At 40.3% G+C, this 22,199-nt stretch overlaps 1 protein-coding gene across 1 annotated transcript; it reads left to right on the top strand.

The window, feature by feature from the left end:
• The first annotated feature begins 21,307 nt into the window (after positions 1-21,307).
• On the top strand, positions 21,308-21,955 carry LOC149012078 (uncharacterized). The gene has a single exon (XM_089159025.1). It carries the CDS (start codon positions 21,308-21,310, stop codon positions 21,953-21,955), a length of 648 nt encoding a protein of 215 aa, XP_089015151.1.
• Positions 21,956-22,199: the final 244 nt, after the last annotated feature.

Below are 22,199 nucleotides of genomic sequence, written 5' to 3'. Positions count from 1 at the left end.
TTCGCATCCTTCACCGCCTCGGGAAAGTAGTTCATACAAAAAGCCTCTTTGAATAACTCCCAAGTTACAACTCCCGCATGCAAACCTTCCAAAACAGACGAGTGGAAATCCACCATGCATCGGCTTCTTGTTGCAACTTCGCTCAAAGCAAACAAAATCTTCTCGAGCTTCCGAGCATTGCAGATGTCGGAAAGCCTTCTCCAACTCATGAAGCCACTTGTTAGGAAACAAGGGGTCCTTGGTAACTCCAAGAAAAGTGGGTACTTGCATCTTCGTAAAACTCTCCATCAAAGTGAGTATGAGGAGTTCCAGCTAAACCTCCCGCATTCAGGATCGCGGCATGAGGATTCACATTAGCACCAGCCCGGGTCTCATTATGCAGAGTCATGAAACCCACCAACATCCGGTTGAACCGAGCTGCTTGTCGTCGCATCATATTGCCCATAATATTGGCAATATCTCCGAAACTTCCAACATTCGGGGCACCAGGGATCTCATGAGTACCCCGATCAGCATTTGGTATCTCACCACCTCCATGAGGTACTTCACCACCTCCCTGAGGTACTTCACCACCTCCATGACCACTGGATTCACCACGCCCACTTCTCAGAGTAACCATTCTGCAAAACCGAGAACATCAAAATACCGAATTTCGAAGATTCAACATAAACCACAAGTCCAAATGATTTGAAAACTTAAATCATGCTCAAATATATCCATATAGTCATCAAACAATATTCCACAAGGCAAAAATCACATTTTCCAAAAATTCAACAGCAAATGAGGTCACTCGTGACCATTGGTCGAGTGGTTGGTCGAGTGACCCGCCTCAATCGACCAATGAAGACGTAATGCGAAAATTCGCATTATAAGCCTCATTTCCACATTCCAACCTCATTCTAACTTCTTCCAAAGGTGAGAGAGCTCTAGGGAAAATATCCAAGAGTTCCCACAAGTGTTCTTGAGGTGATTTAGTGCTTCAACAACAACACCACAACACACCATCTTCACAAACAAGGTAAATCTCTCATTCTTTCTTCCATTTTCATCTTCTCATGCTTGCATTTCAATACAAACCATGCTTTACTTGCATCCAATGCTAGAAATCATGCTTAGGAATGCTTAGAAACATATTCCCTAGGTTTTAAACACAATGCCATGCATAGACAACAAGTTTTAACACATTTGGTGCTCATCTCGCAAAGTTTTATACCGAAATCGATATCTTTAGAAAAATTTCGTTTTCTCTCAAACCGCTTGAAATTTTCGCACGAGATCAAATGCTACATGCTCAAGATGACATTGTAGATAGGTCCATACAATTTGATTTAACCAATTTCAACTTTTCAAAAATCCAATTTTGACCTAAATTGCAAAATCCCCAAATTTCCTTCTTGCTGAATTTTTCGCTTTAATCCAAGTTTTCGATCGATTTTCATCAAAACAACTTCATAGACATGAAATTCCAAGTATTGCGCACATGCTAGTATGTTCAAATCAAATTTCCCCCAAATTTGAAATTTTCCGAAAAATTACGAAAATACCCTTTTGGCTCAAATCTTAAAATAGCACTAATTGGAAATGTCTCTTGTCTCTTCCACAGATACACCATGCGAGAGGGGAGGACGAGGAGGAGGTAGAGGTCGAGGTCGCATCGTAGGTGCTCTTAGGGGCAGAGGTCGGGTTCCTTTCGAGCCTAGAGAGGAGGTTAGGAGACCGGACATGTTTGACACACCTCGAGCCGAGTTTTCGTACGAGGCCTACTTCAGCTATTGTAACATCGAGATGGGGCGTCTACTTCACTTACGCCAGCTTAGAGCCTTTAGGATCCGGCAGAGGTTCGACACTTTACAGTGGACTCATCTCTTCACCGAGGATTTGCCGGTATACTCGGAGCTAGTGAGGTTGTTCTTCAAAGCAACCAAACTTACACAGAGGAGGCTCGAGGCCGGGGACATCCACTCGGACTTGTCCTCGGGAGCAGGTGGTCCTCCGGACTCGGATTCGCTTCTCTACCCGGACACCGGCTGAGATCTTGCGAGTCCCTTACTATCCACGGCAGCAGTGTGTGTGGATACTGCAGGAGCAGATCCGGGACAGCCATTTGATGCCGTACGAGCTTCGCGAGATATGCTCTACGCTATGGGATAGCCGTCGATGCTACACACCATGGACTAGCGGAGGGATGACGGGTTCTGCACGTATTATCGGTCGCATAGTCGGCCGAAACATCATGCCGAAAGCCGGACATCACCATCGGGTCACAGTGATGGAGGCCTTGGTCATCTACCGCATCTACATGGGCTTCGAGATCGATCTCTCCTACATCATTCAGCAGGTCATGCCTGGACTTAGTTCTGCGGCCTAGCATGCGGAACCTTTGCTATGGGAGGCTTCGACTTTGATCTTCGGGCATTTCGGGGTGAGTTTCGAGGATACACCGATGGACACTAGATCACGGGGATACCCCATTGGGACTCGGACCATTCGACGGATGAGACTACATCGGTTAGAGAGATCTCCCGGTCCAGAGGGTGAGGATGATGATGAATCGGAGGATGAGGATCGGGGATCGAGGAGGATGGAGGAGAGGATATCGGTCCCGATAGTGATGATCAGGCCGGAGATGATACTGAGATATGCGCGAGGCTGAGCCCGTGCATCACGAGTTTCCTTCATCACACTTCGAGGCAGGCGGCCCTTCACATGCGGTTCCGGAGACTTCGGATCTTGGTGCACAGATGAGATCGATGACTTCCATGCTAGAGAGGATGGAGGTCGGACAGAGCAGATGTACGAGAGGATGGAGTCACGACAGGATAGGATAGAGCATCGGTGACTCGGCTAGCGGAGGAGTTCGAGCATACAGAGATCGAGTAGATCACCTAGATAGACCGTACTTTAGGATTTTCCATTTATGCATTTCAGATGTAATCATTGTAAAAACTTTTGAAATTAATGAAGTTCATTTTGTTTCTCTTTAATTATTGTATGTTATGCACTTTTCTTTTCCTTGCATTAGTGTCATTTGTTCAAGTATAATTATGGTATGTTATTCGAAATGTTCTGTTATGCCTCAAAGGTCAAGTTTCTAATTCAGGTGTTCTATTATTCACTTCTAAGAGTAGAAGAGTCATTTCGGATCAATGACTCGAGGAATGTTCAGTTGTTGTCTTTTGTGGTTAGGATCTCCTCGAACCTTGGGCTCGATACCAATCATCACGCCCTCCCAGCCGGTACCCTATCCGGCATACCCGAGAGTGTGATCCACAGCCCGAAGATCGGGGTATCGAGTGATCAACCTCCCACATAAACAATAACATAATCATGAACAATCATAACAAGAGTGCGGAAGATAAATCATAGATCCAATAATGAAAGAATGAATCATAAACGAATCGGAATAATAGATATAATCGAGTATCAAACAGATAAGTAAAGTGAAGCAAAAATCCCACTTTACATCCAGCGGAAAAGTAGCTCTAAAGAATAAACTAGACAAAATCTAATCCCGAGAGCAAGTACATTGGGTAACTAAATTATTCTCCACTTTATAGACAACATCCTTGTAAGTGTAAATCTCATAAATAGCACAAGGACGCTTCCACTCAATGGTCGGACTAAGCATCGTACGGAGCATAACCACTCGCGGGATCTTCGAGTAATTGTGGTAACCGCAATCACCTTCCGGAGATATGTCTCTTCGCCTTGCGCTTCTTCATAGGGACCGTCATAGTACTCAAGACCTGCAGGATAGTCTAACAACATTGTACAATAAAGGAATGAGTTTCAAAGAAACTCAAGAAGGCGATTAAAATCCATAATAACATAAATGGCAGAATTCCGAACAAACATAAATGCAATATGATATGAGACAAACAATGAATGAATGAATCTAACTCTATGGATGCTGGTCTCTATTGGCGGACATGCTTTAAGTCATAGCACCGTACTCCTTTAGGAAAGTCCACTCACATCCTCAACCATTTAAGATATCTTGGATTCTCTCACGGATCATTTCACCGGTCTTGAGCAGCCGATTGGTAATGGGTCCTTCATCCCTCGAGACAAACCTTGGCGGGGGTTAAGTCAATACACTCTCTCACAACCATTTGGTATAAGCTGCGGCGCATGTCGGGGTAAAACCTAGCCAAATGCAAGTCTTCTACTTAGTTACATCAAGTCGGATCCGGATACTTCCATTCCTCGTCCCGATGATCCTTTCCGGTATCCTTCACACTAGAGTCGGCGTATCCTATGGCACCGACCAACTCGGACTACGGACTCATCAACCCTATTGGTTATCCACATATGGTAAACGGGAAGCTCTCACGTCCTCTCACGGGTTGGTTACCGGTCTTAAGCGCCCGTGAGCCCAAGTCTAATCATATGCAGCCCTACCAATAAATGGCCCCCACAATGTGATTCCTGTCCTCTCACGGGTTGGTTACCGGTCTTGAGCGCCCATGAATCCCCATTGCTACCACGGGTCGTTCGGTCTCAATACCCCTCCGATTAGGGTCCGACATAACAGGACATCCTAGCCAAACACTACTAGACAATCCTAGATATGTCATCCAACAGTTTAGGAAGGTGTCCAGAGGGCATCTCCGGGAAACATCCCATAATATTCCCGTAGTAGTCCAAGGACAGAAGTGTCGAAAGGACACCTCTCCTTTCCAAACCATACGTAAGCATACACATGCATCAATTCATATCATCACATATATGGTAACTACATATATGGAAAGAAATCAGATATTACAATCACTTGTATAACATTGGTAAGTAAATCATACATGAATCAATTCAATATGAATAAGTAATGCTACTGTAATCAAAGTTATGCAACAGTAGTATATCATTGTAAGAATCTAATTTAGGAAACATATTAATGATATTCAAATATAGAAACTAGATTCATGCTATCTATGTAATTAAGGAAATAACCATCCTTACCTTTTATAACTCGCAAAGAATCCTAAGAAATCAAGTAAGATCTTGGCAAACTTGAGAAGAAGGTCCTAAACAAGTATATACAACATATTAGGAAAGATCCCTAACAGAAAAGATATCAAAACATCCGAAACGGACCAAATCTGGAGTTCTTTGTACTCATTGGTCGAGTGGATTGGTCGAGTGGTCCAGTCGACCAATCAGTCGACCAATGCAGACAGTAGCCTATAAAATCAGAGTTTTAAGATATGAAATCTGAATTTGGTGGTTCAAAAGGGTACTAATCAAGGGGTAGACTACATCAGTAGTATTCTAACATATAGGGGACCTCAAAACACTAATCAAATCAAGGTATCAAGATCCAAATTAGGAAACAAAAAGTTACCATAATTAACTCAACCATGGATCTTGATGAATTTGAAATAGAAAACAAAGACAAGAACTATAGGAGGATGGATCATTGCTTTCGGTAATGAAAACATGAAAACATGCATAGGTCTTCATGGAATAAGGCTTAGAAGCATAAATCTGAATAAGGAAATAAAACCTACCATATATGTAACTATCATGCATCATGAAGAACACATAGTAAGGTAGAAGAGAACAACTAGAATTCTATGGATTATGGATCATGGAAAGAAAACACAACCATTAACCACTAACATGATCAATGAAAGAAGATCCAAAGAGATCAGAATTCAGATTAGAAGATTAACAGAGATCAAATCATGGTTTGATCATGAATCCTTCAAAAGCTTGCAATGATCATGGTTAAGATCATTGTTCTAGCCTCAAATCCTTAGGATGATCATGAGAACATGTTCAGAGATGTTTGCAACAGAGGATGCAGCATCTCTTCTACTGTCTCAACTCAAAAAGGAAAGAAAAACAAAGATGGAGGAGAAGAAGAGAGAGTAGACATACCTTTTGATGCAAAAAGAAGAGTTCCGACGAAGATCCGTCAAGAAAACACCAAGGATGCAAGAGAGATGACTTGCAGAGGTCTTTGGTTCGTTCCAGAGGGTTTGGAGGCAGCAAATACGAAGTGGACTCGAGGTTGGACTTAAATAGAGCAAGAATCAACCTAATTGCCAAAGACAAAGCACTCATTGGTCGAGTGGATTGGTCGACTGGCCCGGTCGACCAATCGGTCGACCAATGCTTGCGACAAGGCCAAAACAGGGAATTGAAGGCCCAGATCAAATCCAAACCTAAAGGGGTTTTGCACACAAGTCAAGTGACTTACCTAGTAGGTAGAAATGCCTTCAAACCAAGATAGAGAGCACTCCAAGTCCATCAACTAATTAGATCTTCATCAGGATTCAGTTTCCATAAATAGAACCTCATCATCAACCTTCATGGATTCAAAGCCAGACACCAAGTCCTCTCTTGGGATGGCCCAAAGCTGACTTCTTACTTTACTTCGGGTCATCGGACCTACAAATAACAAGGTTTCCGGGTCAAGGTTAGGGCTGGGTTTCACAATCCCGACTTTCCGAAGTCAGGCTCCAGTAGCCATCTTTCTAAGGCAGCATTCGGATCGAGTACAACGGAATTAATCAATAAAATAACTCAAGGATCAGGTTACATCGAGGACTATTAATCGAAGTTCAAAGGTTATCTGTAAATCAACATCTCAAGGTATCTGATTAGTTATTAAAGTTCCTTAAGGTATCTGATCAGGTATTAAAGTTCCTTTCAAATATTTTTTGTCAGAAGTATTTCAGCTGAAGTCAATTTACAAAGTTTGATCAAAGATATATACATCTAATCAATTATGAATTGGTTAGAAGATGATAGTCAACATTACGAAAGATACTATTCTGTCAAAGCTAAAAAGAGCAAAAGAAAGGAAGAAAATTTCATTCATATAAAAGATTGACAAGTTAAAAAACCTCATGTGCAGAAGAGGTAGACAAGGAGGAAAAATGTAAGTTCATAAAACAAAAAAGAGTATATTCTTCAAATTTGTGGTTTTGCAGATGGATCAACATCTGTAGCATTACCAGATGGATCAACATCAACAATATCATTAGCAACAGTCTCTTCATCTTCTTGAGCAGTAAGTTATCATCATCATTGTCATCTGAATCACTGGCAGAATGATCTTGGCCAGAATTGGAGGAGTCACTCATATCATTGTCAGAATTATCTTCTGATGAGCAATCAGAGTTGGGATATTTCAAGTTCCTAAGATCAAAAAAGGTTCTGGAAGGGAGAAATTCTGGGGATAACAGTTTGAAATCTAAACCAGGATGAATCTTAAGGATTTCTGAAAAGATTTGATCAGAGCAATCCTTTACCATATTCTTGCAAAATTCGAGGAAAGTTGGATTATCTCCAACTTCCTTCATTGAGGAGATAACTGAATTTAAGACTATCTGATTTTCACTTTGTATTCTTTTCTTCTCAACTTCAAACTGATTCCTCTCTGCTTCTAAATCTTCATGCAGTAAAGTTTTGAATTTTAAAGTTTCATCCAGGAGAGCATGAAGACTTTCTTTCTCTTTAGAAACCAAACTAAGGGAAGCATCGAGATTATCCTTTTCTGCTGTTATTTCATTGAGTCTCAACCCCAAATCATTATTTTTATCCTCTAAAGCAGACTTCTCCAGCAAAATTGAACTGAAAGCTTTCACATGGTATTCTTGAGCCAACTCTAAAGTTGTATTTAGCTTTTCAATCTCATTGAACTTTTCCTGGAGTTCATTCTTTTCTTTCTCAATACTTTGTGACCAGACCAAGGCTCTGGTTAGCCTTCCTTTAAAATCCTCTCTTTCATCTGTGGCAATCCTAGCCCTGTCAAGGGCATTATTCTTTAACATTTCGAGCTGAAAAAGCTCATTCCTATAATTCAAAACGGCATCTCTCAACATAGAAACCTCTTCTTGCAATTCAGCACAATGGTCAGAGCAAAGTTCATAGTCAGTGTGTAAGCTATCAAGATCATTCATCAAATCAATCTCTTTGAACTCAGCAGCTGTTAATTTTCTCTCTGAAGATTCCAATTTTCTCCGAAGATCTTGTACCTCATTGACCAATTCGAAATTCTTTTTGATTAGTTCATCATTTTCCTGAGACAAAGTTTTTTCTCTCTCCAATACTTCAAAAAATGCATTGAAGGCAGCCCCAAAACATCTGTTGATCAATCAATATATATATATATATATATATATATATATATATATATATATATATATATATATATATATATATATATATATATATATATACATTAAAAACAATATAAGTAATTAGATCAATAGTAAATTAATTCTAAATAGAAGAAAGGGAAAAAGGTCTATTTCTTACCCCCACCCATGTGAATAAAGGTCAGAATCAGACATTCGTGTAGTATTCCTCTTGTCGTGGGGGATTTTGCCTTTTGTGCCCCACTCTCTAGCAGCCTCCCAATTACGGCTGGCCGTATGATTTTTTTTCAAAAACCACTCAGGGTGGAAAGGATTCCCGGAGTCAACAATGCTCATGGTATCATCAGGCTGGTCAGGGACTGGTTGGAGGTCAGCTATCTCAAAAATATTCTCAGGATTTACATTTACATCAGCATCATTTGAACCAGTCTGCATGATGATATTTTTCTTAGTTTTCATGACCATTTTGAGGGTCAATTACCATGAGAGCTTCAGGTGGGGCAGGATTATTCTCTGGTGGAGCTACTTCATGAATTTCCTGGGAAATATTCTGGTTATTTTCCTCCAAGGGAGGAGCATCTTGATCATTTTCTTCAAAAGGGGGAACATCAGTATCTGGGGCAGCAACATCCAACACAGGGATGGATAAAGGTAAAACGAAAATGGAAATTTCATTCACATGGTCCTTGGCAACAACATCCAAGGGAGGGACAGGAACATCAGCATTTTCATCACATAATTGGTCAGCTATTTCCTCAATAATACCACCTGCAGCATGTATTAATATGTCTTCAGCAATTCTCTTCAGATGATCAGAAGAATAGTCAAATAAATCCTTACCTCGGTCTTCATCCTCAACCATCTTTTCTGGGAAGATGGAAGTATCGTGAGGTAAATCGGCTGATGTGTGTGACAGTAAATTTTCTCTATTTTCCTCAACATCAGCCTCGGTGGCAACAGGAATCTCTTCATGTGGATTATCTTCAACAGTGGGAACTTCTGTGGGAGCAGTATGAAATTCTTTTCTTCTCTTTTTCTTCTTTGAGCCAGACGAGCCCTGGTCAGAAACTGGACCTGTGGACCTAAGTCTGCATCTCAGTGTATTGGAGGTTCTGGAGGTCCTCGTCTTGGGACCAGGGGTCTTACTTGCAACAGTTTTCACAATTTGCACATCGGTATCTTCTCTGACGGCATCTTCTGGAGCCGGGATGGTTTTCTCCTAATCAGGGGAATCTTTTTCAACAGTTTTTCTTTTTGAAGGATGACTGGCAGTGTGTTTCCTTTTCTTGGAGGGTTTGGTAACCCTAGAATCGGATTTCTTTTCTTCTGAAACAATTCTTCGGAGATCAGTAACACTAGGGACCGGACGAGCAATTACTTCTGATGATAAAAGTATATGATAATGAGTAAGGATTACAAAAAGAAAATAAGGGGAAAAAGAAAGAAAGGTATACAGTTGTTATTATCTTTACCTAGAAAAAGGCCGTGACTAATGAGACCTGCATCTGTTTTCAACTTGGCTGCATCTTTTGGAGTTCCAGTGGGAATCATACTCCAGGTTATTCGGTCATATTCAGTAAGTTCAGGATGCACTTTCAGAGGAGATAAGGATTCCAAGGAATGTAAGCACCATTGAGACCGAAAGTTTGGATTTGAATGGCACAGAAGAAGTACTTTTCCCGCCATTTCTTGTTGTCATGAGGAATGGAAGAATCAATGAAAATTTTGGATTCTCTTCCCAGTTCACTCACAATGCAGGTTCTTCTAGCAAAATGAAGGTATCCGCTTTCGCGGGATACTTTCAAGGTGTAATAATTTCTGAAAAGGTCAACAGATGGGATACGATTCATCTGGAGAATAAACGCAAAAAAACAGTAATCTAATCTCCAACTATTTGGAGTAAGTTGAGAAGGGTAGACATGATATTAGTCCAATAAAGATTGAACTATGGGAATCAGGGGGATTCTAAAACCTGGATCAAGATGATCAAGGTAAATGGTGATGACACCTGGGTCAACTAAGTAGGGACGGTTGGAGGAGTCAGGAACCCATATTCTAGCATTGGAAGGAAAACGGTAACTTTCCAAATAAGAATCCAGATGGGACTTCTTTATTTTGGTGGGATACCACTCCGGACCAGCATGCTTTGGGTCCATTTTTTCTCTGGACATATTGACAGGAGTATAAATAAGAATGGCTTCATCGTGAGCATATGGAACAGGTTTCCAATCTGAAGGATTATGCTGAGAGGAGGAAGCACCAGACACGTCTTTCATTTGCTCGTTGCTTGGAGGTATATCAGGTTGAGCAGAGGTACTGGGTACTGAAGGATTGGAAGCAGGATCCATGGCGGAGACAAGAAAGGAAGAAGAAGAAAACTGGAAAGGTAAAATCTGAAAAGGAGTGATAAAGAAAATGGCAGATAGGTATGTTTGATGTTCACGAAGAAGAAGAGCAGAGTACGGAAAGGAACAGGTGACAGTTGACAGATATATATAAAGAATGAGAGAAGATTTCTTGAAAGGAGGGGGAAATGCACGATGATCCAAAATCAATGGTCATTACCTATCGTAACCGACGCGTGGGATCAATCGGCGAACATATGAAAACAGCAGTTGAAAAGAATGAGGATGATGTGTGAAAAGGTAAGGGAACAATATGATGGTAATGCATGGGAAAAATACGAAATTAGTGATCAAGCGGCGGTAACGTTAAGGAAGCTGGAAAGTTATATTTGAAAATTCATAAAAAGTCTGACAGGAAAGTGATTGCGGCTAGTTTTAAGATAATTTGGGGGCTGAGTACAGTAACATGACTCCAACCAAAACAAAGGACATAATTTCATAAGGGGCATGGTCGTAAATCGATTTTCAAGATAATGATTATATGATGACTCGCCATCAAGGTTTTGAAGAAATCGAGGATTACCCGGGGAAAAGGCGTAATAGCTGGACAAGGAATATTATATGATTTTGATGAAAAGGATAAAACCTGCTGATCAAAGTCTCATTTAGGTTCAACCTGATCAGCAGGCTTGGGGGCTTATGTTGTAACTAATATATCCATTGCCGGTTCATACCGGTCAAACCAACCTCAGCAGGGTTCAATTGAGAGATAAAGGTAAGATGATCGAAGACGTCCAAAGGGGAGCGGTGATCTGATGGCCATGATTGAAAGAATATTATAAGCGGGAAAGCTAGTATAAAAGCGAGGGAAGATCCGAAAGAAGGTAAGTCTCTAGAATCAACCAAAACTCTAAGCTCACTCTGATTGAACTCCATTACTAGCATTTTAGAAGCTCCAGAGAGTTCTGAAACACCATGGACACCATACTGACTAGATCGTTGGAGACGAGACGCCGATCAAGACAATCGGCTCCATTTCTTACTGGTATTCTGTTTCTTTCAGGAGTGAGAGGTTGATCGATCGAAGAGCAAACCAGATCGAATCAGATCTGAGGAGTTCGGTGCAGAAAACTACGGTTCGAGGCGATCGGCAGAAATAGCACCAACACTGACAATGTACTCAAGTAAGGGGCATCATCGTCAATGTCCATGGGTTTCGGGTCAAACACCATGTCTTCCACAAAGAGGGCCCACAAGGACTTCTTCCTTCACTTGAGGACATTGGATCTACTCTAAGGAAAAAGGTCGGACATAACCTCCTAAGGCTTTCAAAGATAATAACACTGAAATCAAGGCACTTCTATTCGGTACTTTGTGTATGTTGCTCTTGTAGAAGTACTTATGTTCGGTACTTTATGTATGTTTCTTCTTCTCCAAACAAGTACTTTTTTTCGGTATGTTATGGATACTTCTCTTTGCCAACCTTGTTATCTTTGTCTTGTGACGTATCTTTGTTCGGTAGCTTATATGATGCTCGGTAAAGAGGTGTTCGGTCATATAAAGTGTTGTTCATCATTCAAGAAGCATATTGGTCGGTAATGGTTTGTTTGGTCATAATGCCAAGTAGTTGTTCGTCAACAATTGCTCGGTTATAACCCACCACCCCGGGGCATGATAACTTGAGTATGATGAAAAATCTTTGAAGTTTTCATGCCTAAGAAATTTTAGGTCTTTTCTGCCTAAGAATCTTAGGTCTTTTCCGCCTAAGGTTCTTAGGTCTTTTCCACCTAAGAATCTTAGGTCTTTTCTGCCTAAGATTTTTAGGTCTTTTTTGCCTAATAATCTTAGGTCTTTTCTGCCTAGGTCTTTTTTGCCTAAGAATCTTAGGTCTTTCCGTATGGTCAATCAAATTGACGTAAGATCATGTAGCAAATAATATGATCATCTTTATTTATTTGATGAAGTAAAATTTGAAGTATTGGGGTTAGAAATCTCCACTAGTGACTATATACTGAAGTAAATAACAAAAGTGAAATAAATAACAAGATTTGATGTATCTGTGATGTTTGTGGTAACTATGCTCATTGATAGTATTTTCAGAGGTTGTTTGAATTCCATGATCAAGGGATCTTGTCGCTCGTTTTTGGGTCTTGTAAATGATATGCTCTGAGGGCCACTTGTCGTGTGACTATGTATGGTCCCTCCCAATTTGAGGATAATTTCCATTGGTTGGTTGGGTCTGAAGCGGCCGTTCAATGAAGTACAAGTTCACCGGGGGAGTATTGTTCATTCCAAACCTTGGCATTATAATATGTTGCTATTCTTCGCTGATATTCTTCAAGTCGGAATTGGGCTTTGTTCCTTATTTCATCGATCAGATCCAAACTAGTTTGCATTCTTTCTTCGAATTCTTTTTCCCGAAGTGATCCAACTTGAATTTCCACAGGGACTCTTGCCTTTACACCGTAAGCTAGTCAAAATGGTTATTCTCCAGTGATCGTTCTAGGTGTTGTTCGGTACAACCATAGTACACTGGGTAGCTCATCCACCCATCTTCCTTTGAGCTGGTCAAGCCTCTTCTTGAGCCCATCCAGCATAGTCCTGTTAGTAACCTCAACTTGGTCATTACTTTGGGGATAAGCTACTGATGAGAACCTATGTTTGATCCCTTGCTCCCTGCAAAATGTTGTGAAGGCTGCATTTTCGAATTGTTTTCCATTGTCGGTCACCAAAATCTTTGGGACTCCATACCTGTATAATATGTTGTGTTTGATGAAGCGCTTCATTTTCTCGGTATTAATAGTTGCGAGGGGCTCTGCTTCTACCCATTTTGTAAAATAGTCCACCACCACCACCACCAAGTATTCTCTTCTCTCTAACGCTTTTGGTAATTTCCCTACCAAATCTATTCCCCATCTTATGAAGGGTATTAGGGACAAAATTGATGTCAAGGGAACTTCTGATGTGTTAGAGACCTTTGCGTGTGCTTGGCACTGTCACATTTTTTCACAAAGTCTTTGCATATTCTTCCAAGGTCGGCCAATAAAAACCTTGGCGTATTATTGTATTGGACAGTGTTCAAGATCCTACGTGAGCACCGCAAATCTCTTCGTGTACTTCTCTCATAACTTTGGTTGCTTCCAGTGGGCTCAGGTATCTCAGGAGTGGTCGGGTCAAAGATTTCTTGTATAGTAGGCCATCTCTAATCATGAACCGAGTTGCTCTCTGTCGTATTGTTTGGGTAGGTTTTTGGTCTTCTGGGAGTTGGTCGTTCTCTAAATAGTGTATGATCAGCTCCATCCACACTTGCTCGGTTGAAATTTGCATGTGGTCGACCATGTTTATACTGGGACTCGCAAGTTCTTCCAAGTTGACCACAGGTGTCCGAACATCCATGCCTTCTGTGGCTAAGCGAGATAATGAATCTGCTTGATCGTTCTCTACCCTTGGTACTTGAGTAATTTCCAAATCTTGGAAGTACTGTTTGTAATTGTTGACCATGTTCAGATATTTCTCCATTCTTCTCTCTTTGACTCCATAGACTTCTTTTACTTGATTTGCAATCAGTTGTGAGTCGCTTTTGACTTCTAGATGTTGGACATTTAGAGCTTTGGCCATTCTTTAGCCTGCTAACATGGCTTCATATTCGGCTTCGTTGTTAGAAGCTTTAAATTTTAAGCGAAGGGCATATTTTATTTCAAATCCCCCTTGGCTTTTCATTAATAGACCCGTTCTGCTCCCTTGTGAATTGTTGAATCTGTCCACGAACAAAGTCCATCTTTTAATTGATTCAGGGGTTAGCCTGATTTCATTATGGTTTGACTCTTGTGTTTTAATAATAAAATATGCTAGGAATTGAGCTTTGATACTTGGTTGAGGCTTGAAATCTATTTGATGTTCGCTCAATTCTACTGCCCAGATCACCAATCTCTCTGCCAAGTCTGGTTGGTGAAGAATCTTTTTCAGAGGTAAGTTTGTCATCACTACAATGGGGTGAGATTGGAAATATGGACGGAGCTTTCTGGTCGCTACGACTAATGCCAATGCTTGTTTATCCACTTCTGAGTAGCGAATCTCTGCATTGTTTAAAACATAACTAACATAATAGATAGGTTTTTGTATATTACCTTCTTCTTGAACGAGTATTGCACTAATTGCGACTGGTGATGCAGCCAAGTATAATTGTAGCTCCTTCTTGTTGGTCGGCATATCGAGCAACGGTGGTCGGGACAATTTTTCTTTCAATTCTTCAAATGCGTCCTGGCACTCTTGATTCCATATGTTGCCTTTTTGACTGACCACCTGTTTCAATGCTTTAAAGAAAGGCAAACATTTTTCCCCTAATCGTGAAATAAATCTATTAAGCGCTGCCACCCGACCAGTCAAACACTGGACTTCTCTGACGTTTCTTGGTGGTTTCATATCCAAGATTGCTTTTATCTTCTCCAGATTGGCTTCAATTCCCCTTTGAGACACCATGAATCCAATAAATTTTTCCAGAAGATACTCCGAAAGCACATTTTTCAGGGTTAAGCTTCATCCTATATTTTCGAAGTACTTCGAATACTTCTATCAAATCAGCCAAATGGTCCTTCTTTGAGATGCTCTTCACCAACATGTCATCTACATACACCTCTATGTTCTGACCAATTTGATTTGCGAAGATTTTATTTACCGCCCTTTGGTAGGTTGCTCCCGCATTCTTGAGACCAAATGACATTACCTTATAGTAATAGCTGTCCCTATCAGTCATGAATGTTGTGTGCTTCTCACCGTCTGAATGCATTAAGATTTGGTTGTACCTTGAATAAGCATCCCTAAAACTGAGTATCTTGTGTCCAGCAGTTGCATCTATGAGAAGATCAATACTTGGGAGTGGATAGCAATCCTTTGTACAACCTTTGTTAAGATTTGTGTAATCTGTGCACATTCACCACTTCCCATTTGCTTTTTTGACCATCACCATGTTGGCCAACCATCTTGGGTGATCGGTGCGCTTTATAAAACCATATTGTCTTAGTTTTTGCACCTCAATCCAGATGGCTTCATGTTTCTCAATAGCAAAATTTCTTCTTTTTTGCACCATTGGAATTGCCTGTGGATCAATACATAGTTTGTGTTCAGCCACCTTCCTATCGATCCCTGGCATATCTTTTGCCGACCAAGCGAATACATCAGAATTTTTCTCTAAGAAGTCAATGAGCTTGGATTTGAAATTTGCTTCTTGCTTTGATCCGATCATGGTTCCTTGGTCGATCTGATCGGGATTGAAGCAAATTCTTTCAAGTTTTTCAATGGGTTCAGCCCTTTGCAAAGTCTCTTCATCTCGATCATCTCTGACTTCAATATCATTGTTGAGTTCGTCCTTGCCTTCTTTCGCATGTAATTGTTGTAGCTTTGTCGGCTAGATTTCTGGTCAACCGTACATTCACCAATTCCTTCTATGGTCGGAAATTTCATCTTCATGTGCAAAGAGGAGACCATCGCTTCAAGCGCACAAAGAGTTGGTCGTCCAAGAATAGCATTATATGCTGATAGGTCTCGTACAACCATAAAATTGGATTGCACGACCCTATCTTGTGGATGTCCTCCAATTCGCAAATCTAACCGAATAGTACCTTCTGCTCGGGTGGGTGAACCTGTGAACCCGTAAAGTTGAGTTTCATATGGAACAAGCATATCCTCCCTCAACTTCAACTTTCTGAAGGCCTCTAATGATAATATATCTGCCGAAGATCCAGCATCTAGTAGGACTCTGTGAACCTCAGTTCCTACCAGGGTAACTTTAATTACTAGGGCATCATCATTAGGAATTGTAATGTCTTGTAGATCTTTGGAGGAAAAAGTGATTGGCTCTGTCAATACATTTCTATTAGTTTTAGTACTTCCAATATATCGCGCTTTTCTCTTTGCCTGTCGGCTTGATTCTTCCATCGGGCCACCAAACACTGTGTATATTGGACATCTCTTTCTTTGACCGTCATCCACCTCTGATCGGCATTTGGTTGGGCTCCTTCTCTCTTCTCGATTATCCGATCTCCTTCTTTTCCAACCGAGCTTGTTTTGTGGTTGACCTTCTTGCTTGGTTTGGGTATATTTTTTTAAGTGTCCCTGTGAGATTAAATTTTCAACCCCAATCTTTAAGTTTCTACAATCATCTGTCCAATGACCATGATCGTTATGAAATTTGCAGTATTTTCTTTTATCACATTCTCCTGGTGGTGCGCGAATTTTCCCCAGCCATTTGAGAAATCCTTGATCTTTGATTTGCATCAAAATCTCTAACATTCTTGCATTAAGTGGTAGATGACCAACCTTATGAAGTTTGGGGGGTTCTGCTCGACTAGGCCTGGTCGAACTTAGCCCTAACATTCTGGGCAGTGGGACCCTTTCTCGGCTGTTTCTCCTTTCGACCCTTGGCTCTCTCTCTTCTGGGATTCTAGGGTTTCCGATATCTCTGCTTGTTTATGGCATCTCTCGACCAGTTTTGTATATGTTTTTGGCATATCTAGTAATAGTCGTTCGAGCAGTCCTTCATGGGTAAGTCCTTGGTACAATGCGTGGAAAGCAATCTTATCGTCCAAGCTTTCAATTTGCATGGTGAGATTATTGAATCTTTGAAGAAAGTTTCGAATGGACTCCGTTTGACCTTGTTTTATAGAAAACAAAGTATCTTCTTTCTTTTTGGTACCAACTCCACTTTGAAAGCGTAATAGGAACACCCGAGCCAGCTGATCGAAACTTTTTATAGAGCTGTTTGGTAGTGCCAAGAACCCATCTAACGTTGCACCGGTTAGAGAGGCTGGGAAGCTTTGACACATAGCTGCTTCGCTGTGTCTATACGTGGACATGACCGATTTGTAGTGTGTGATATGATGTTTTGGGCATCGTGACCCATCAAACAGAGTGAAGGTAGGGCACTTGAAGCTTTTTGGCATCTCCGCTTCAGAGATGGTTCGGACGAATGGGTCCTCTTTTAAAATAGCATATATATCGTCTTTGTTCGGATCCTTCAATTTTATCAACTTCTCATCCAATTCTTCGATTCGTTTGCTCATGTGCTCTTCACACTTACTAGAGCCGTGGTCGTTCTTTTTGTCCTCTGGATCTTTGACTGGATTAGCGCTGCTACCTCGATCTTCATCCTCGTCGTTTGGAGGGTTTTTCTTTGGAATTGCCTCCTTCGATGCTTGAGACTTTTCTCCCGCCTTCTCTTTTGACTTCTGTTGTTCTCCTTGAGATGGTCAGGGTGTCTAATCAGGTATGACTAGATGGTCATGCTTGCTCTCCTTCAGGACTTTCCAATTTTCTTGAGAACCTGCTGTTGGGGCAATTATCTGACGCATGGTCATCCTAACCAGTTCGTTTAGGGATAAGATTTCCTTTCAAAGCTTAGATTGTTGCTTTTTGAGCTCATCAACCTGATTCATTGTTGTGAATCGGTTAGATTGCTCCAGTTGTTCGGGATTCTCCTTCCTTTTGATCGGGATTTTCGCTCCTTTGGTCGGGATTCTCCTTCTGCTGAGGAATCTCCAGAGTTTTTGGTGGAGGATTTTCCTTATCTACTTCATCCCTGACCTCCTTATCGTTCACGACCATTGATCTTGCTTTCACAATGACTTTTTGATGCATTTCCCACAAACGGCGCCAATTGTTGATACGGAATCCTGCTCGTCCTTCCCTGTCACGCTCCTGCAAAACATGAACTCGACCTTGTGTGGTCGAGGTACGTCTCCGACGAGCAAGTTAGTATCAATGAGATATGATCACAACTACTCAATAGAAAATTTAAGTAATTGATCACCTAGAATATGAATACCTCCCTTTGTTATACCTGCCTGCCTAAGGCATTTATATAGTGTAAGATATTAGAGATTGACTGGGAATATAACTATGAGAAGAATTGTATTAGGAAATTAACTCTACGAAGAATTATTTACCTGACTTATCCTTCTAGGTAGTTGAGGTATAATAGGAATTTACCTCGATCGTGTAACCTTGGTATGGTGGTCGGACTGACCCGGATAAGACATGGTTGGTATAACGTATAGCAAGATCACTGGTCAGACCGGTCAGGATGACATGACAAATTTAGTCATTTACAAATCTCATTTGAAGGCAAGTTAAGGTCGCCCTTTCCTCGATGTGGACGTGCAATGTGCAAATGAATCCATAGATCATGTTCTATCAGATTGTAGCTTTGAACGAGCTACTTGGCATGCTTCTCCCATCACCAAACCCAATGCTACATCGATGCATTGGTGCATGATTGGAAGGAAGTCTTCTTAGACAGGAAACAGGGGTAGATATGATCATTGGTGGCCTCTATTTGCTGGAATTTGTGGATTGACCGCTGTCAGTTGGTGTTTGAACTTTGAAGGTTAAGAATTAAGATTATGGGTTCTCCTCCTTAAACGGCAGGGCTTTAAAGGATTGGAAGGTGTTTGAACTTTGAAGAAGCAAACTCTAAAGGGTCACTAGCTGAAACGCCCATTATTCAGCCCACTATTTCGGCCCAGATTTCTTCTTGAAATCCACCATTGCCTCCCTTTTGTAAGCTGAATATATTGATGCTAGTCTAAAGAACTTATCTGGGTTGGGCTTTGTTCTACGATCCAATAATGTAATGGGGGCACTGGTGGCAGCTGAATCGGATCTGGTCCCCTTTGATTCGGAGTGAGTTAGTAGATTTTTGACGATCAGGGAGCAAGGGCGGAGCCAGGATTGAATATTAGGGGGGGCGAATAATGAGTCTAGATCACCTCTCCATCGAACAAGCATTAATGTCTTTTCACTGTACACATTGGGCTTTGTTCGACATGAGATTCACATTAAAAATTTATGTAAATTCTAGGACTAAAATCTATATAACACAATTATAAGTAAATTAATTATATATATATATATATATATATATATATATATATATATATATATATATATATATATATATATATATATATATATATATATATATATATATATATATATATATTGGAATAAAGCGAAAGAAATTTTGGAAAAAATTGTAGGAAAAAAAAATAGATTTTGAAGTCTATTAACTAAAAATGGGAAAAACAATCAATTTCGATAAATTAAGTAAAAATCAATTATTATAATTAGATCTAATAATATTAATAGCTGAAATTCTAAACATCCAACTAATAAAATTTAAAATGTCAATAGTGGATTATTAGAGTGGTTAAAAGCCCAACCTCCCACAGGGAGATACTGAGTTCGACTCATCCGGCAACACCTATATTAGTAATATTCTCCCCACCCTATATATAAACTCTTAGGATTCACAAAAAATAAAACTTCAAATTTAAATGGTTACTAGTAAGAATCGAAACTTTAGTAGAAAGTTTGTTACGATTAGATCTGATAGAATTGATGGCTGAAATTTTAATCGATATTTAAATTCAATGAATAGGAATTGAAATTTTAGGAGAAAGTGATTTAAAAAAATTCAATGATTATGATTGGATAAAAGTAGTGGATGAATTCTAATGAGATTTAAAACCCTATTAGTAGAATTGAACTTTTAGCAAAAAGAAAGAACAACCAATTAAAAAAAAAAAAAAGAATTCAGTTATGTTTTCTGAAAAGAATACTAGCAAAATCTTGGGGTGAGAGAGAAGAATAATTTGAGAATGAGAGGGCGAATACCTGATAATTGTGGAGAAGATTTAGGAAAACTCCAATGTCTGCTAACTAACTACTCCAATATTTTGTGAAACTTGTAAGAGAAAAAAAAAAAAAAAAAAAAAAAAAGAAGAAGAAGAAGAAGAAGAGAGAGAAAAAATAGGGAATAAAAGAGGAGATTCATCAGAGAATAAATAGGAATAAAAATATGAAAGAATAAATAGGGAGAAATTCATGGATTGTGGGTTAGGTTTTAATTAGAATTTAACATTTTATTCCTTAAAAGTTAAAACTAAGGGTTTAATGATAATCATTAGATAATGATTAATAATGACATCTATACCCATCATCTTTTTCGTAAACTTTTATTTTAATTTTTTTGGGGGGGGGGGGGGGGAATAGTAGTATTTCACATGTAAAGTGAGAGAAATAAAGAAAAAACTTAGGAGTGTTTCAAAATTTAAAAAATCCAGGGGGGCGCATGGCCCTCCTCGGCCCCAACGTGGCTCCGCCACTATAAGGGAGGGTCCTTGTCATTGTTGTACATGTTGCATCGGAGGAATATTAGATCCCTCGTAGTTGAGACTGATTGTCAAGAAACAGTGCATATCTTATCTTCATCAGATTCAGCTCCAGTATTGGGAGGTGAAATAGTTTCAGATATTAAGCATCTCGAGGATTATTTTGAGGATGGTAATTTTGTTTTTATTCTTGTACGGCTGACCACCCAGCGTGAAAGGCAGAGTCTGTTTAGGATAGGACATCTTGGTCACATTTCAATCCTTGGCTATTAGACCTATGTCAGTCTGGTGCATTGTGTTTTTTTTCTATGTTGCTCAATAAAGTTTGGTTTGCACCAACCCCCTTCCTTGGTACACAAAAAAAATATAAAAATATAAAAAATAAAAAATCCTAACAAAAATTTTTGGAAAATTACGCTTTTAGGTTTCCCTTAACAAAAGTAACCACTCAATGTTTGTGCTGATTTTTTTTCTCTCTCCTCTCCGCTGAGAGTGTCTCTCCTCTCCCCTGAGAGTGTTCCTCCTCTCACCCGAGAGTTTTTTTTTTTTTTCCGGTGCTTTAGTCCTATTTGTGGAGCTAGTCTTGATTTCTAGAGACTACTTGCTCTGAGAAACTGAGAATCACCATCCTTCCTTCCTTGTTATTTTGGAGTTCCTGTTTTGCTGCGAAATCGCTCGGTGTGCAAAAATGGCTTCATCCTCAAGGGATCCACCACCGTTACCTGATCGAAATGATAACACTCTGATTCTTGATGATGAGGAAGACGATAGACCCGGTTTCTCTGCAAATAATGCCCTAGCAGGTAAGATCCTAGAAGGCAAACGGTATCGCAGTCAAACCATTACCGAGGGTTTACTAAAAGCCTGGAACATGGTGGCTAATGTTGAGGTAATACCATACTCTTCTTCCATATTTCTGTTTCAATTCGAACTTGAATTAGATTTGAAGAATGTGTTGAACGAGAGTCTGTGGACGGTCGCTAGCAATCTCGTCCTGCTTGAACGGTGGAATTCAAAGAAGCATTGGGATTTTACTAGCCGTGATTTTTGGATACAACTCCATGACATTCTGCAGGAAATCGCGAAACCTAGCCTTGCCCTGAAACTGGCATGCATGATTGGCAATCCTCAGAAGGCGATGTCCATTGTTGGATTACAATTTGGTGAACAACTTAGATATCTGAGGGTTCGTACTTCTATCAATATCAATCACCAACAAAAATGCTCCCTGAATGTGCAAAGGCGAAATGGAGATACATCGCAGGTGAGGATTAAATATGAGCGTCTTCCTCTTTACTGTGACTACTGTGGTTTTATCGGTCATGAAAATGCTTAAATGTAATACCCTGTTTGAAGCTCAAACTGCACATCAACTACAACACGGCTATGGTATTCATGATTTTTGTGAAGAGTTTGAATTGATCCATTTTGGTGATCAAATACGTGGCATCCCACCTCCGGCTAGGCTCTTAGAAACCGCCATGAAAACTCTGTAACTAAACAGAGCCGGTGGAGATGAACATTGTCAGCAAAAGAGGCAGTTCTGTAAGGCACCTGCCAACCACCCTGCACAGCCACTC

The sequence above is a fragment of the Hakea prostrata genome, chromosome 6, assembly GCF_041222555.1.
Source record: "Hakea prostrata isolate BN-2017 chromosome 6, UWA_Hpros_2, whole genome shotgun sequence".
NCBI classification, from domain to species: Eukaryota; Viridiplantae; Streptophyta; class Magnoliopsida; order Proteales; family Proteaceae; genus Hakea; species Hakea prostrata.
Note: the sequence above shows the minus strand (reverse complement) of the source record. Positions and strands in the feature narration are given on the sequence as shown.